We start from the raw sequence: 15,536 nt of genomic DNA, 5'->3' as shown, positions 1-15,536 counted from the left end.
GATGCCTGGGCTATGTACTTAGAATATTGCAAAATGTGCTTTCCCCAAAAAGCTATTTTAAAATCGGACATATCGAGTGCATAGAGGAGTTCTGTATCTATAATTCTTAAAATAATTGTTATGCTTTTTGTGAACGTTTATCGTGAGTAATTTAGTAAATTGTTAGCAAATTCCCCGGAAGTTTGCGGGGGGGTATGCTAGTTCTGAACGTCACATGCTAATGTAAAAAGCTGTTTTTTTATATAAATATGAACTTGATTGAACAAAACATGCATGTATTGTATAACATAATGTCCTAGGTGTGTCATCTGATGAAGATCATCAAAGGTTAGTGCTGCATTTAGCTGTCTTCTGGGTATTTGTGACATTATATGCTAGCTTGAAAAATGGGTGTCTGATTATTTCTGGCTTGGTACTCTGCTGACATAATCTAATGTTTTGCTTTCGCTGTAAAGCCTTTTTGAAATCGGACAGTGTGGTTAGATAAAGGAGAGTCTTGTCTTTAAAATGCTGTGAAATAGTCATATGTTTGAAAAGTTTTTGTATTTTTGAGGAATTTGTAATTCGCGCCACGCCTATCATTGGATATTGGAGCAGGTGTTCCGCTAGCGGAACGTCTAGATGTAAGAGGTTAATCCGTGAAAACTATGCAATACATCAAATAACTGAAATCTACAAAACAACAAACTGTGACGCAGAGGAGAAACAAACACTACTCACAAATAATCCACCACAAAATCAGGTGGGACAAACATCAATTTAAATATGACCTCCAATTAGAGACAACGACGACCAGCTGCCTCTAATTGGAGATCATACCAAACAAAACCAACAAAGAAATACAAAACTAGAAACTGAACATAGAAATACAAAACATAGACAAACACCCCCTGTCACGCCCTGACCTACTCTACCATAGAAAATAACCACTTACTATGGTCAGGATGTGACAAACCCTAACCCACTGATAAGACTAACCCTAACCCACTGGTAAAACTAACCCTAACCCACTGGTAAGACTAACCCTAACCCACTGGTAAAACTAACCCTAACCCACTGGTAAAACTAACCCTAACCCACTGATTAAACTAACCCACTAGTAAAACTAACCCTAATCCACTGGTAAAACTAACCCTAACCCACTGATTAAACTAACCCACTAGTAAAATCAACCCTAATCCACTGGTAAAACTAACCCTAACCCACTGATTAAACTAACCCACTAGTAAAACTAACCCTAACCCACTGGTAAAACTAACCCTAACCCACTGGTAAAACTAACCCTAACCCACCGGTAAAACTAACCCTAACCCACTGGTAAAACTAACCCTAACCCACTGGTAAAACTAACCCTAACCCACTGGTAAAACTAACCCACTAGTAAAACTAACCCTAAACCACTAGTAAAACTAACCCTAACCCACTGATAAGACTAACCCTAACCCACTAGTAAAACTAACCCTAACCCACTGGTAAAACTAACCCTAACCCACTGGTAAAACTAACCCTAACCCACTGATTAAACTAACCCACTAGTAAAACTAACCCTAATCCACTGGTAAAACTAACCCTAACCCACTGATTAAACTAACCCACTAGTAAAACCAACCCTAATCCACTGGTAAAACTAACCCTAACCCACTGACTAAACTAACCCACTAGTAAAACTAACCCTAACCCACTGGTAAAACTAACCCTAACCCACTGGTAAAACTAACCCTAACCCACTGGTAAAACTAACCCACTAGTAAAACTAACCCTAAACCACTAGTAAAACTAACCCTAACCCACTGATAAGACTAACCCTAACCCACTAGTAAAACTAACCCTAAACCACTGGTAAAACTAACCCTAATCCACTGGTAAAACTAACCCACTAGTAAAACTAACCTTAACCCACTGGTAAAACTAACCCACTAGTAAAACTAACCCACTGATAAGACTAACCCTAACCCACTGGTAAAACGAACCCTAAACCACTGGTAAATCTAACCCTAACTCACTGGTAAAACTAACCCTAATCCACTGATAAGACTAACCCTAACCCACTAGTAAAACTAACCCTAAACCACTGGTAAAACTAACCCTAATCCACTGGTAAAACTAACCCACTAGTAAAACTAACCTTAACCCACTGGTAAAACTAACCCACTAGTAAAACTAACCCACTGATAAGACTAACCCTAACCCACTGGTAAAACGAACCCTAAACCACTGGTAAATCTAACCCTAACTCACTGGTAAAACTAACCCTAACCCACTGGTAAGACTAACCCTAACCCACTGGTAAGACTAAACCTAACCCACTGGTAAGACTAAACCTAACCCACTAGTAAAACTAACCCTAATCCACTAGTAAAACTAACCCTAATCCACTGATAAAACTAACCCTAACCCACTGATAAAACTAACCCTAACCCACTGGTAAAACTAACCCTAACCCACTAAACTAACCCTAATCCACTAAACGAACCCACTTGCATTTAACTTAACCTTTTTGCATTTCGCTGTGTTGAAAGTTGGAAGACAGGTTTAACTGTGTTTCTACTTTGTGTGGTACTACTGTACCATACCACTACCAAGCAATGCCATGATGCAGCGTGGAACATGTACAGTTGTCTTTCAAATGTGTTTCATTCAATCTGAAATAAACTCCAACCTAGACTCATAGGAAACACAAGTGAAATAGGCACAGAGTAAAGGTATGTTTTCTATGCTAATACAGTGCTTGTTGTCTAGTACACTCGGTCGATGAAAAATGTCATCTGTCTGAGAGAAAAGCAACAAAAGCTCCTTAAATCAAACACAGAGAAATGGACAACAGAGGAAAATACTTGAGGTGAGGCAGACGGAGGTCAAGTGGATTTCAACTACTCAGGTTTTATAATGGGAAAACTTTAGATGGGAAAGAGGAAGAAAGCAGGAAAGTGCCTGTAGGTGCAGTAGCCAGAGAAAAGTCAATTATACAGCACTATGAGAGACATCAAGCACTACTCAACTCCACCAGTTTTCAACATTTTCAAGCCCCCCCCAAAAAAATCATAATCATTTTTATGAACTCCTCTCAGCGTAAAGTTATGTCTAATTTCATGGAAATGGACTAGAGAAATAAAAAAAGGTAATGATAAGAAAAGTTAAGAGACAATTACGTTTAAGGGAAGAAACAGAGAGGGGCATACCAGAGGCAGCCTATACACAAACTATTCAAAGCCTGGATGCAATATAATAGAATTCAACAGAATCCAACAGAAACACAGTATTTTTTATTTCCAACGCAAACATATTAAAGTACCAATCTAGATGCAAAGTGTATGGACCCATTAGAGTGGGATGATGAGGTCTACATACGTATTGCTTTCAGGATCATATTAGAAGCATTGCAGGCTTTTAAGCCTCATGGATTTCTCCTAAATATTGGAGGAAACTGTTATTAGTGCAGACATAGACAGGGCTCAAGCCTCTAAAAGCACAAAAATCAATCTGGGGAAACGAGGCTGAATCTATACTGTTATGGGTTTTATATTCAGAGTATACTCCCCATCCATCTAGCTGGGACTTAATGCAGCGGCTGGATCACACAAGCCCAATGAGAGCATTTAAACTATGGGCAGCAGCGCTGCGCAACCATGAAATATGAACGGACGGATCCTATGACCATCAATCACAGTGATCATGTAAATGCATGCTAAGGCTAACGCTCATGATATAGGTACAGCGCTAGGCTTTCCTAAGACTTTTCTAACAACATGCATGGATTTATTTGATTTCCTTTCAATGTGTCATATCCATTAGAGGTTTTCTGTCTAACAAATGTGGAATTTGTTGCTGCTTTTCTCAAATGTGTGAGTTTCAGAGTTTGTTGAATACTGAAGAGTGTGCAGTTAAGTCAATAGTCAATGAGTTGGTGTCCGACTGGTTAAACAACAGACAAATATATTTTAAAAAAACAGGTAGAGGAGGATTTAACAGATACAAATATACTTATGAATACTGTACTGTGTAAAACCAAACCAGAGTCTTTGATGAGAATCTTAGAAACATACACTATATATACACTGAAATATTTAGACACCCCTTCAAATTTGTGGATTTGGCTATTTCACTCACACCCATTGCTGACAGGTGTATAAAATCGAGCACACAGCCATGCAATCTCCATAGACTCACATTGGCGGTAGAATGGCCTTACTGAAGAGCTCAGTGACTGTTAACATGGCACCATCATAGGATGTTACCGTGCCAACAAGTCAGTTTGTCAAATTTCTGCCCTGCTTAGCTGCCCCAGTCAACTGGAAGAGCTGTTATTGTGACGGGAAAAGTCTAGGAGCATCAACGGCTCAGCCGCAAAGTGGTAGGCCACACAAGCTCACTCACTACCAAGTTCCAAACTGCCTCTGGAAGCAATGTCAGCACAAGAACTGGTCGTCGGGAGCTTCATGAAATGGGTTTCCATGGCTGAGCAGCCGCACACAAGCCTAAGATCACCATGCACAATGCCAAGTGCCGGCTGGAGTGGTGTAAAGCTTGTCGCCATTGGACAGTGGAAATGCGTTCTTTGGAGCTATGAATCATGCTTCACCATCTGGCAGTCCGACAGACGAATCTGGGTTTGGCAGATGCCAGGAGAACGCAACCTTCCCCAATGCATAGTGCCAACTGTAAAGTTTGGCGGAGGAGAAATAATGGTCTCGGGTTTTTCATGATTCAAGCTAGGCCCCTTAGTTCCAGTAACGCTACAGCATACATTAACATTCTAGACGATTCTGTGCTCCCAAATTTGTGGCAACAGTTTGGGGAAGGCCCTTTCCTGTTCCAGCATGACAATGGCTCCATGCACAAAGCGAGGTCCATACAGAAATGGTTTGTCGAGATCAGTGTAGAAGAACTTGACTGGCCTGCACAGAGCCCTGACCTCAACCACATTGAATACCTTTATGATGAATTAGAACGCCGACTGCGAACCAGGCCTAATCGCCCGCACTAATGCTGAATGGAAGCAAGTCCCCGCAGCAATGTTCCAACATCTAGTGGAAAGCCTTCCAGGAAGAGTGGAGGCTGTTATTGCAGCAAAGGGGGACCAACGTCATATTAATTCTTATGATTTTGGAATGAGATGTCCGACGAGCAGGTGTCTACATACTTTTGGTAATGTAGTGTATTTCTCCAAATAATATCTACGGCATAGCCTCGTTCAAAGGGAGCGCGTCATATGATGCAAGACACATATCAGCTTTTTCTCTGTACTAAAAGTGCTCCATGTTGAAAACTTGACTGCTGACAAGAATCTGCCTTGTGGGGAATCATTGGTGGCTCGTTTCAGCTCGTTGTTATTGATACCATGTCTTTGTTTTGAGGTGTTTTGACTAATGTCATGTCTATGCTAAAATGGCTTAAATTCACTAGCTAGCCAACAAACAACTGTAACAATGTATTTGAGAGACAACAAGTGTTCATTGTGCAAATATATTTATGTTTTTAATAAACATTTGGAGACAAAAAATATATAGTTTACATGTTGTCAACAGTCTAAGCCAATCCTGTCTGTTTTGCCCCATAGTTGAGCAAGCATCAATTTTGTTGCTAAATAACCAACCCATCTATGAACAGTGGACTAGTATTCCTTTAGTGAGATTTAACAGATTTATTACAAGCAGTCTGTGGTAACACATTTCTATCCAGTGTTTTCACTTTAGTTGAAACTTTTAGTCCAATGCCTGGTCAGTAATTACAGAGAAACACACAGTAAACAAGGTGCTTTTCCCACATGTCAACACATAATTGGCTTCTCTTGAAAAAGAGTCACACTTCTTTTTATGTTATTAAGACTAAGGCCCAATTTTCCATGGGGGTTGAAGATTTCAGTTATTTTTATTAGTGTCAAACATCTCAACAATTCCGGATGGTTGGTAATTACGTCAGCTCTTGGTAATTATGCTAGCTCATACGTAGTTACGCTAGCTCATGATCGTCATCATTTGTCACTATCTTTTCTATAAACTTCCTGAAAAGATGGTCTATAACTCAGGTATTGACCTTAACCTGTTAGGGCTAGGGGGCAGTATTGACACGGCCGGATAAAAAACATACCAGATTTAATCTGGTTACTACTCCTGCCCAGTAACTAGAATATGCATATAATTATTGGCTTTGGATAGAAAACACCCTAAAGTTTCTAAAACTGTTTGAATGGTGTCTGTGAGTATAACAGAACTCAAATGGCAGGCCAAAACCTGAGAAGATTCCATGCAGGAAGTGGCCTGTCTGACTAGTTGTGTTTCATCTTGGCTGTTTTTATTGAAGACTGAGGATCTTTGCTCTAACGTGACACTTCCTACGGCTCCCATAGGCTCTCAGAGCCCGGGAAAAAGCTGAACGATATCGAGGCAGCCTCTGGCTGAAACACTTCGCTTTTGGCAAGTGGCCGATCAGAGTACTGTGGGCTTAGGCGCATGCCCGAGTCGACCGAATGCTTTATTTTCTTTCGTCTGTTTACCTAAACGCAGATTCCCGGTCGGAATATTATCGCTTTTTTATGAGAAAAATGGCGTAAAAATTGATTTTAAACAGCGGTTGACATGCTTCGAAGTACGGTAATGGAATATTTAGAAATTTTTTGTCACGAATTGCGCCATGCTCGTCACCCTTATTTACACTTTCGGATAGTGTCTTGAACGCACGAACAAAACGCCGCTGTTTGGATATAACTATGGATTATTTTGAACCAAACCAACATTTGTTATTGAAGTAGAAGTCCTGGGAGTGCATTCTGACGAAGACAGCAAAGGTAATAACATTTTTCTTATAGTAAATCTGACTTTGGTGAGTGCTGAACTTGCTGGGTGTCTAAATAGCTAGCCCTGTGATGCCGGGCTATCTACTGAGAATATTGCAAAATGTGCTTTCACCGAAAAGCTATTTTAAAATCGGACATATCGTCTGCATAGAGGAGTTCTGTATCTATAATTCTTAAAATAATTGTTATGCTTTTTGTGAACGTTTATCGTGAGTAATTTAGTAAATTCACCGGCAGTGTTCGGTGGGAATGCTAGTCACATGCTAGTCACATGCTAATGTAAAAAGCTGGTTTTTGATATAAATATGAACTTGATTGAACAAAACATGCATGTATTGTATAACATAATGTCCTAGGGTTGTCATCTGATGAAGATCATCAAAGGTTAGTGCTGCATTTAGCTGTGGTTTGGGTTTATGTGACATTATATGCTAGCTTGAAAAATGGGTGTCTGATTATTTCTGGCTGGGTACTCTGCTGACATAATCTAATGTTTTGCTTTCGTTGTAAAGCCTTTTTGAAATCGGACAGTGTGGTTAGATTAACGAGAGTCTTGTCTTTAAAATGGTGTAAAATAGTCATATGTTTGAAAAATTGAAGTTTTTGCATTTTTGAGGTTTTTGAATAACGCGCCACGGGATTACACTGGCTGTTACGTAGGTGGGACGATTTGGTGCCACCTACCCTAGAGAGGTTAATTGTTTAAGTTTGATGTGAAGCTTCTACAGTGTAATACGGTGTCCATATTAGGACAGCATCAATCTGAGGCCTAATATAGCCACCGTATAGGAAAACTGTTCAATATGGGGTAATTCTGACCCAATGTAACGTAAATGGCTCGTAATTCCCTTTTTATGCACTTCTCGCTATGCGTATTTTGACCTTGAACTTAAAGTGGAACTGACAGCGTTTTAGCAACATTAAATATTATTAAAATCTGTTCACATACACCCCAGGAAGAATATGATGCCTTTTTTTTATACAAGCGAGTACTTAGATATTGTCCTTTTCATGTTTTCATAATTTTATAGAATGTTTGGGAATGACAGAGTAAAGTATTGGTGAACATTTTATAGCAATATAGAGTGGGAATGAGGATGTGCATTTGGACAATTTATAGACACTGCAGTAAATAAAATTGTCATAGCCAATCAGAGCTACAATAGGCCTATAGGCAAATAAGCCCTTTGCCACACGGGCCTGCCATCTTTTACTTTAACCTTGACTGTGTTTACAGGCACTATTTAAAAAAAGATATTATTTAACTTTTATTTAACTAGGCCAGTCAGTTAAGAACAAATTCTTATTTACAATGCCGGCCTACCCCGGACAAACTTCTGAGGACCCATGCCAAATCTTTTCAGTCTCCGGAAGGGAACTGGCGTTGTCATGTCCTCTTCACGAATGTCTTGGTGTGTTTGGACCATGATAGTTTGTTGGTGATGTGGACACCAAGGAACTTGAAGCTCTCGACCTGCTCCACTACAGACCGGTCGATGAAAATGGTGTGCTCGGCTCTCCTTTTCCTGTAGTCCACGATCATCTCCTTTGTCTTGATCACGTTGAGGGAGAGGTTGTTGTCTCTGAGCTCCTCCCTATAGGCTGTCTCATCGTTGTCAGTGATCAGGCCTAGCACCATTGTGTTATGACTTTAGTGTTAGTTTACTTTCAATTTGTAGCCTTCATTTTGCATCATTCCATTCTGTTGACCTTTCTTTCCTCTGTCACGTCAGTGTAGTTGTTCCTGAAGGTCACTAGCATTAGTGGATCATATTAGGCTAACGTTGTGTAGTAATTTAGGACATGTAGTCTATTAGAACATTATGGAACTCAGACCACACTGAGCAGTTTAAACCTGAAGCCTGCCACATGTCATACAGTTCCATGATTAATGAGGATTAGGGTAGATTTATAGCACTTTTTCCACCTTCCAATATTTCATGGATTGAAATTCATCAATATATTTAGTGTACAAAGGCTCTCCAAACCTGTTTTTTACGATTCATACATAGTTTCCTAACCTAAAAAATGTGCCTAAATAAACTACAAGATCAGAGTATTTATTAAATCTACCAATTGGTGCTGAAACGGAGACGAATACGCATATATTTAGATAACTTTCTTTCATTGATCCCTAATATTCTGAACCCGTTCTCTCAACGTATTCTACTGAGACTGTCGACACAATTCTAATTAAAGGTACACCGTATTTAAAGGGATTCTTAATAAGATACATTTACTGAAAACCCTATTGAAACCTACATCCACAAGAAAATCTGTTAGCCAGCAAATGGGAGGGTTTTCAGCTGTTGAAGTACATTATTCAGTGTGCGCAAGGTAGCCACACCTGTAGAGCACATTACCTGCCTGCCAGTGCATACTTTGGGACGGATTCTGCCGGAACAGGATCCGGCATCTCTAAGTTTTGGACCGTTTCATTCCGGACACCCATTTGCCAGGATCCAGCATGAAAAATAATGTTCACTTTTATTATAATTTTTACATTGCAATCAGAGGACTTTGACTCCTCTTTAATTCACCCTAAACAAAACCTAATGTGAAAACATGCCTGATATTCTAAAAATGGATTCACGTGGAGCCAGCCCGGGTATATGGTTTGTGCTACATTGTAGCCTATACAGACCAACGTGTGGCCATTGCTGTGGTGAGAGAAAGAAGCGTGCCTGTATCTCTCACAGAACTACTGTAAAATTTGATTCACTTTCTATGATCTCTCTCCCTCTCTCTGCGCTGATATACATGAGCCTTCAACTCTCATCTTTACAGTGTTGCACTTCATCATTTATTTCCTTAACGATTCATAGCCACGGGAAGTGTACTGGAGGTACATTTGATATACATTTGCCAAAGTTATAGAATTACTGCTCTCTGTTCAGAAATAAATTAAATCATTCCGAATACTACACCTGGAGTGAACCTATATTTAGTCACAGAGGATCAATAGCTTCTTTTTAAAAATAACCTAGCTGTGGATTGTGTGTAGCCCAATCACAAGGAATGCTTACAGTTGGGAACGCGTGGCAAATCTGTCAGTGAATAGCATGCAGCTAAAACAGGCCTTTCGCAATATTTCAAATACAATCGCAGGAAAACACTGACAGAAAGCAAATGGCTCCTGCTGAAAAGAGAAGAATCTAATCTGTCTGTAGGCTACCAAGTTATCAACTTCCAAATAGACCTATTCAGCGAACATCATTGTTTTACAAAGAAAAACAAGAGAGATAAGCTTTTGGCAAGAGCGCATTGGCCATCGCTGGTGAGTGAGCTGTGCATCATTGGGTGAGTCAGTGAAACTGGAAAGCTTTTTTAGGACTATAATTTCCTCTTCATATTGTACAATGTGTGTGTCTCCGTACAACTAGGCTTAGGCAATTGATGGATTCAAGACAGGGTAGTTTTTGTTGATCTCAGATTCTCAGTTTGTCAGTATCAAGTAGCCTGTCATTTCAATCATTTGTGAGGTATTAAAAATATTCTACTAGAAGTCTCCAATAATCTAAAATTATGTAGTATTTCATGAAATTGGTTTATAAAAGCAAAACAACAAATAAATCCTTTGCAACTTCTGCAAGTGCCTCTACTGTGCTGCTCTATACCAGTATGCAAAAGTGTTGATAACGCATGCAATGTTTCATTATAAAGGTGATTTTTGTTTTATGCGTTTCGGTACCTCAGAGCCCCCCTGGGTCAACCCCGTCTCAAGCTCATTTTTTGTTCCGGCACCTCCCAATTTACAAATGAAGCACTGGTGCCTGCATTAGGTAAGTCTGAATAACAACTACTGAGAAGTACGTAGGAAAGGCATACATTTCCTAAGTCTGAATCAGGCCCATAGTGCATCTTGTGGTCAAAAATGTATAATAATGTGCATTGTTTTCTCTTCCTATTAACGTTCTACAGGTATGTATACAACCATTAATAGTCACATTTAAAGGATAAAACATTTTCTGTTCACATGTTTGATGAAGATGCTCACAGGCATACTTTGTTTTGTAAGTACACATATATGTCTGTCCTTATCCTACCTCATTTGCACACACTGTACATAGACCTTTTTTTTCTATTGTGTTATTGACTGTAGGTTTGTTTATTCCATGTGTAACTCTGTATTGTTGTTTGTGTCGCACTGCTTTGCTTTATCTTGGCCAGGTTGCAGTTGTAAATGAGAACTTGTTCTCAACTGGTCTACCTGGTTAAATAAAGGGGATATAAAAAGTGTATTGCTGATGTTGCATGTGTATGAGAGTGTAACAGTATAGCTTCCATCTCTCTCCTCGCCCCAACCTGGGCTCGAACCAGGGACCCTCTGCGCACATCAACCACTGACACCCCACGAAGCATCGTTACCCATCGCGCCACAAAAGCCGCGGCCCTTGCAGCTCAAGGGGAACAACTACTTAAGGTCGCAGAGCGAGTGACATCACCGATTGAAACGCTATTAGCGCACACCACCGCTAACTAACTAGCCATTTCACATCGGTTACAAGAGCAGGAGGAAGAGCGGGAGGTGAAGGAGGACAAGCAGGTGGAGCAGGAGGAGGAAGAAGAGTTAGTGGAGGAAGATGTTTACTCACTCTGCATACAGAGTCCGTCAGTACAGTTCTGGGACTGTAGGACCATACCCTCGCAGTCCTTGCCTCCATTTTTGGGTGCAGGGGCATTGCATTCTCTCCTGCGCCAGTGAGTGCACTCTGTACCACAAGTAGACCACTTACTCCACTCTGTCCACAACCCGTCAACTGTAGGGGAGAGTGAGAGATACAGGGTTCACTGGGATACAATATCAACACAGTTGATCTGGCTCTCAAGGTAAAATACAGAACAATACAATACAGAACAATACAATACAGAACAATACAATATAGTACAGTACAGAGTTAAATGGAGTAGTATAGTGTAAAACAGAATATATTATAATATACTATAGAACACAACAGAGTAGACTAGAACAGAACACAACAGAATAGAACAGAGTAGACTAGAACAGAACACAACAGAATAGAACAGAGTAGACTAGAACAGAACACAACAGAATAGAACAGAGTAGACTAGAACAGAACACAACAGAATAGAACAGAGTAGACTAGAACAGAACACAACAGAATAGAACAGAGTAGACTAGAACAGAACACAACAGAATAGAACAGAGTAGACTAGAACAGAACACAACAGAATAGAACAGAGTAGACTAGAACAGAACACAACAGAATAGAACAGAGTAGACTAGAACAGAACACAACAGAATAGAACAGAGTAGACTAGAACAGAACACAACAGAATAGAACAGAGTAGACAAGAACAGAACACAACAGAATAGAACAGAGTAGACTAGAATAGAGCACAACAGAACAGAACAGAACAGAGTAGACTAGAATAGAACACAACAGAACAGAACAGAACAGAATAGACTAGGACAAAACACAACAGTATGCGTGTCCATACCAGTGCAGAGGGAGGTACAGGCCAGCTTCTGGGTTGCCTGTCCATCACAGGGGGCTCCTCCGTTGAGCGGGGCGGGATTGGTACAGCTGCGGGTACGCTTTTGGTAACCGCGGCCACAGCGACTGTTACACACTGACCACTCTGTCCATGTCGACCAGCCACCGTTCACTATGGTAACAGAGAACGGAGAGAATAAATGTCTACACACGCACAAAAACATTTGAATCTCGTCTTATATTTGAATCTTGGTCCCATTTTTTTTTAAATTGTTGATGTGTGATCAGAGGGATATGTCAGTATAGGCAGGGCTAAAAGCACATTTCATTTCTTCCCGGTACGGGACCTTCTACAGCGGGGTCCAAAATGATTCACACCCTTGATAAATATGAGCAATAATGACTGTATAAAATAAATAAATAAAATACTGAGCTATATTTTATCCTCAAAATATAGGGAAATATATATTATTTTATACTAATAAAATTGCTCTGAGAAAGAGATTTTGTTGAACAAGTAATATTTTAGTCAAAGGGTCAAAATTATTGACAGCCCTAAAGATCCTTGGAAATAAAGTAGCCAAATGTGTAGTATTTGTTCCCATATTCCTAACAAACTGCAAATTCATCCAACAAATATGTAGAGTCACAAGCTTAATGTAGGTAGTCCTTACATCATAATGTAGAAATATGGGACCAAATACTAAACTTTTGACAACTTTATTTATAAGAATCTTTAGGGGTGTCAATAATTTTGACCCCTACCTTGAGTTTTTTTTATTATTACTTTTTAAACAAAATATCTGTCTCTGAGCAATTGTATTAGTATAAAATAATATAATTTTCCATTTTTTAAACAATACAGCTCAGTATTTGAATTATTTATTTTACAGTCATTATTGCTAATCTTTATGAACAGTGTCAATCATTTCAAACCCCATTGTAAGTGTGCATGCACCATTTTTTATGGGCTTGTGGCTCTGGAGGAGGCAAACCCTCTTGCCGCGTCCTTCCAACGCCTTTCCTGCACTTTTGGGAGGATAATGGAGCCCAGCTGAGGGTAATAAGTCAATCAAGTGTGCGATTGGCTGGACAATCAGCCCAACAGTTGATTAGGCTGCTGCTCTCATTTGATGGAGATGATTGGAGAGAGCAGCAGACAGGTTGGGGCAGAAGGACACTCAGTTTAAGATAACGGTTGTTATTTAAAGTTATACCTACGTTTCTTATTTGTAAGCAGTTTTGTTGGTCAATTATGAAATACAGCTTAAGTTTGAACTGCCTCACTGACCCTGAGACATTTTACATTTCCATTTTAGTAATTTAGCAGATGCTCTTATCCAGAGCGACTAACATTTCATTTCATGCATTTTTTTATTATATATATTTTTTTTGTACTGGCCCCCCGTGGGAATCGAACCCACAACCCTGGCGTTGCACACACCATGCTGGCGTTGCAAACGCCATGCTCTACCAACTGAGACCATGGCAAAGGTTTCTCCCCTGGCTCTGTCACAGGGTCTAATAATAAAGACGTCATATCGTATAACCTTAAATGTATTACCTTTTAATGGGGCATGAACACCACCAACCAGGCATGATGTTTTCATCTGATTGGCAGCATTCCTGCAATTCTACACATTTTGCAATGGCTTAAGCCGTGTACTTATACTATTTGAGTGAATCAAAATATAACACAATCCACTGGGGGCCCAATGCCATGATTTTTAGATTCTCCCTGACTGTCTAGTTTTATTCTGGTGATTGCTAGTTCTCAGAATGATCTTATTTAAAAATGTATAGCTCCAATATATTTTCTATATAATGTATATCTGGTTTTAGTTTACACTGAAAACGTTTTACCATCCCGTATTTAAGTATTTAAAAAAAAATTGGAACGGCAGACACGATTTAGCAGCGGTGGCCCGCAGCTACTAAATAAACATAGGGGAAACACTGCCTCCATTTGATGAATGGAAAGAGTCTATTGAAACACGAAAGAGTAATGACATTTGCCAATTGTCATTACCATTCAAAAGTTTGGGGTCACTTAGAAATGTCCTTGTTTTTGAAAGAATTTTTTTTTAAATTGTCCATTAAAATAACGTCAATTTGATCAGAAATACAGTGTAGACATTGATAATGTTATAAATTACTATTGTAGTTGGAAATGGCTGATTTTTAATGGAATATCTACATAGGCGTGCAGAGGCCCATTATAAGCAACCATCACTCCTGTGTTTCAATGGCACGTTGTGTTAGCTAATCCAAGTTTATCATTTTAAAAGGCTAATAATGTTAGCACAGCTGAAAACTGTGGTGGTGATTAAAGAAGCAATAAAACTGGCCTTCTTTAGACTAGTTGAGTATCTGGAGCATCAGCATTTGTGGGTTCGATTACAGGATCAAAATGGCCAGAAACAAATAACTTAATTCTGAAACTCGTCAGTCTATTCTTGTTCTGAGAAATTAAGGCTATTCCATGCGAGAAATTGCCAAGAAACTGAAGATCTCATACAACGCTGTGTACTACTCCCTTCACAGAACAGTGCAAACTGGCTCTAACCAGAATAGATAGAGGAGTGGGAGACCCCGGTGTACAACTGAGCAAGAGGACAAGTACATTAGTGTCTAGTTTGAGAAACAGACGCCTCACAAGTCCTCAATTGGCAGCTTCATTAAATAGTACCAGCAAAACACCAGTCTCAACGTCAACAGTGAAGAGGCAACTCCTACATGCCTGCCTACCCTTATTGGCCAACGTGCAATCATTGGAAAACAAACTATACGATCTATGATTAAGACTATCCTACCAACGGGATGTTAAAAACTGTAATATTTTATGATTCAGAGACATGGCTGAACGACAGCACGGATAATGTAGAGCTGGCTGGCTTCTCTGTGCATCGGCAGGACAGAGCAGCTACGTCTGGTAAGACGAGGGGCGGGGGCGTGTGTCTATTTGTTAATAACTGCTGGTGAGCGATGTCTAATATTAAAGAAGTCTCGAGGTATTGCTCGCCTGAGGTATAATACCTCATGAAAAGCTACAGGTACCCCCTGTATATAATCTCCACATTGACTCGGTACAGTTACCCCCTGTATATAATCTCCACATTGACTCGGTACAGTTACCCCCTGTATATAATCTCCACATTGACTCGGTACAGTTACCCCCTGTATATAATCACATTGACTCGGTACAGTTACCCCCTGTATATAGTCTCCACATTGACTCGGTACAGGTACCCCTTCTTTATAGTCTCCACATTGACTCAGTACCG

General features: G+C 39.9%; 1 protein-coding gene across 2 annotated transcripts in view; it reads right to left on the bottom strand.

The window, feature by feature from the left end:
• unc5ca (unc-5 netrin receptor Ca) overlaps nt 1-15,536 on the bottom strand; it is a 308,049-nt gene that overhangs the window by 97,112 nt on the left and 195,401 nt on the right. For both annotated transcript variants that reach the window (XM_045707149.2, XM_045707150.2), the window contains exons 6-7: nt 12,257-12,424; nt 11,389-11,553 (exon numbers count right to left, since the gene is read on the bottom strand). In XM_045707149.2, the coding sequence (XP_045563105.1) occupies nt 11,389-11,553; nt 12,257-12,424 (333 nt within the window). The remainder of the gene's footprint in view (nt 1-11,388; nt 11,554-12,256; nt 12,425-15,536) is intronic.

This window comes from Salmo salar, chromosome 24 (genome assembly GCF_965601325.2).
Source record: "Salmo salar chromosome 24, fSalSal1, whole genome shotgun sequence".
NCBI classification, from domain to species: Eukaryota; Metazoa; Chordata; class Actinopteri; order Salmoniformes; family Salmonidae; genus Salmo; species Salmo salar.
The sequence above is the reverse complement of the archived record's forward strand: the minus strand, read 5'-3'. Positions and strand labels throughout refer to the sequence as shown.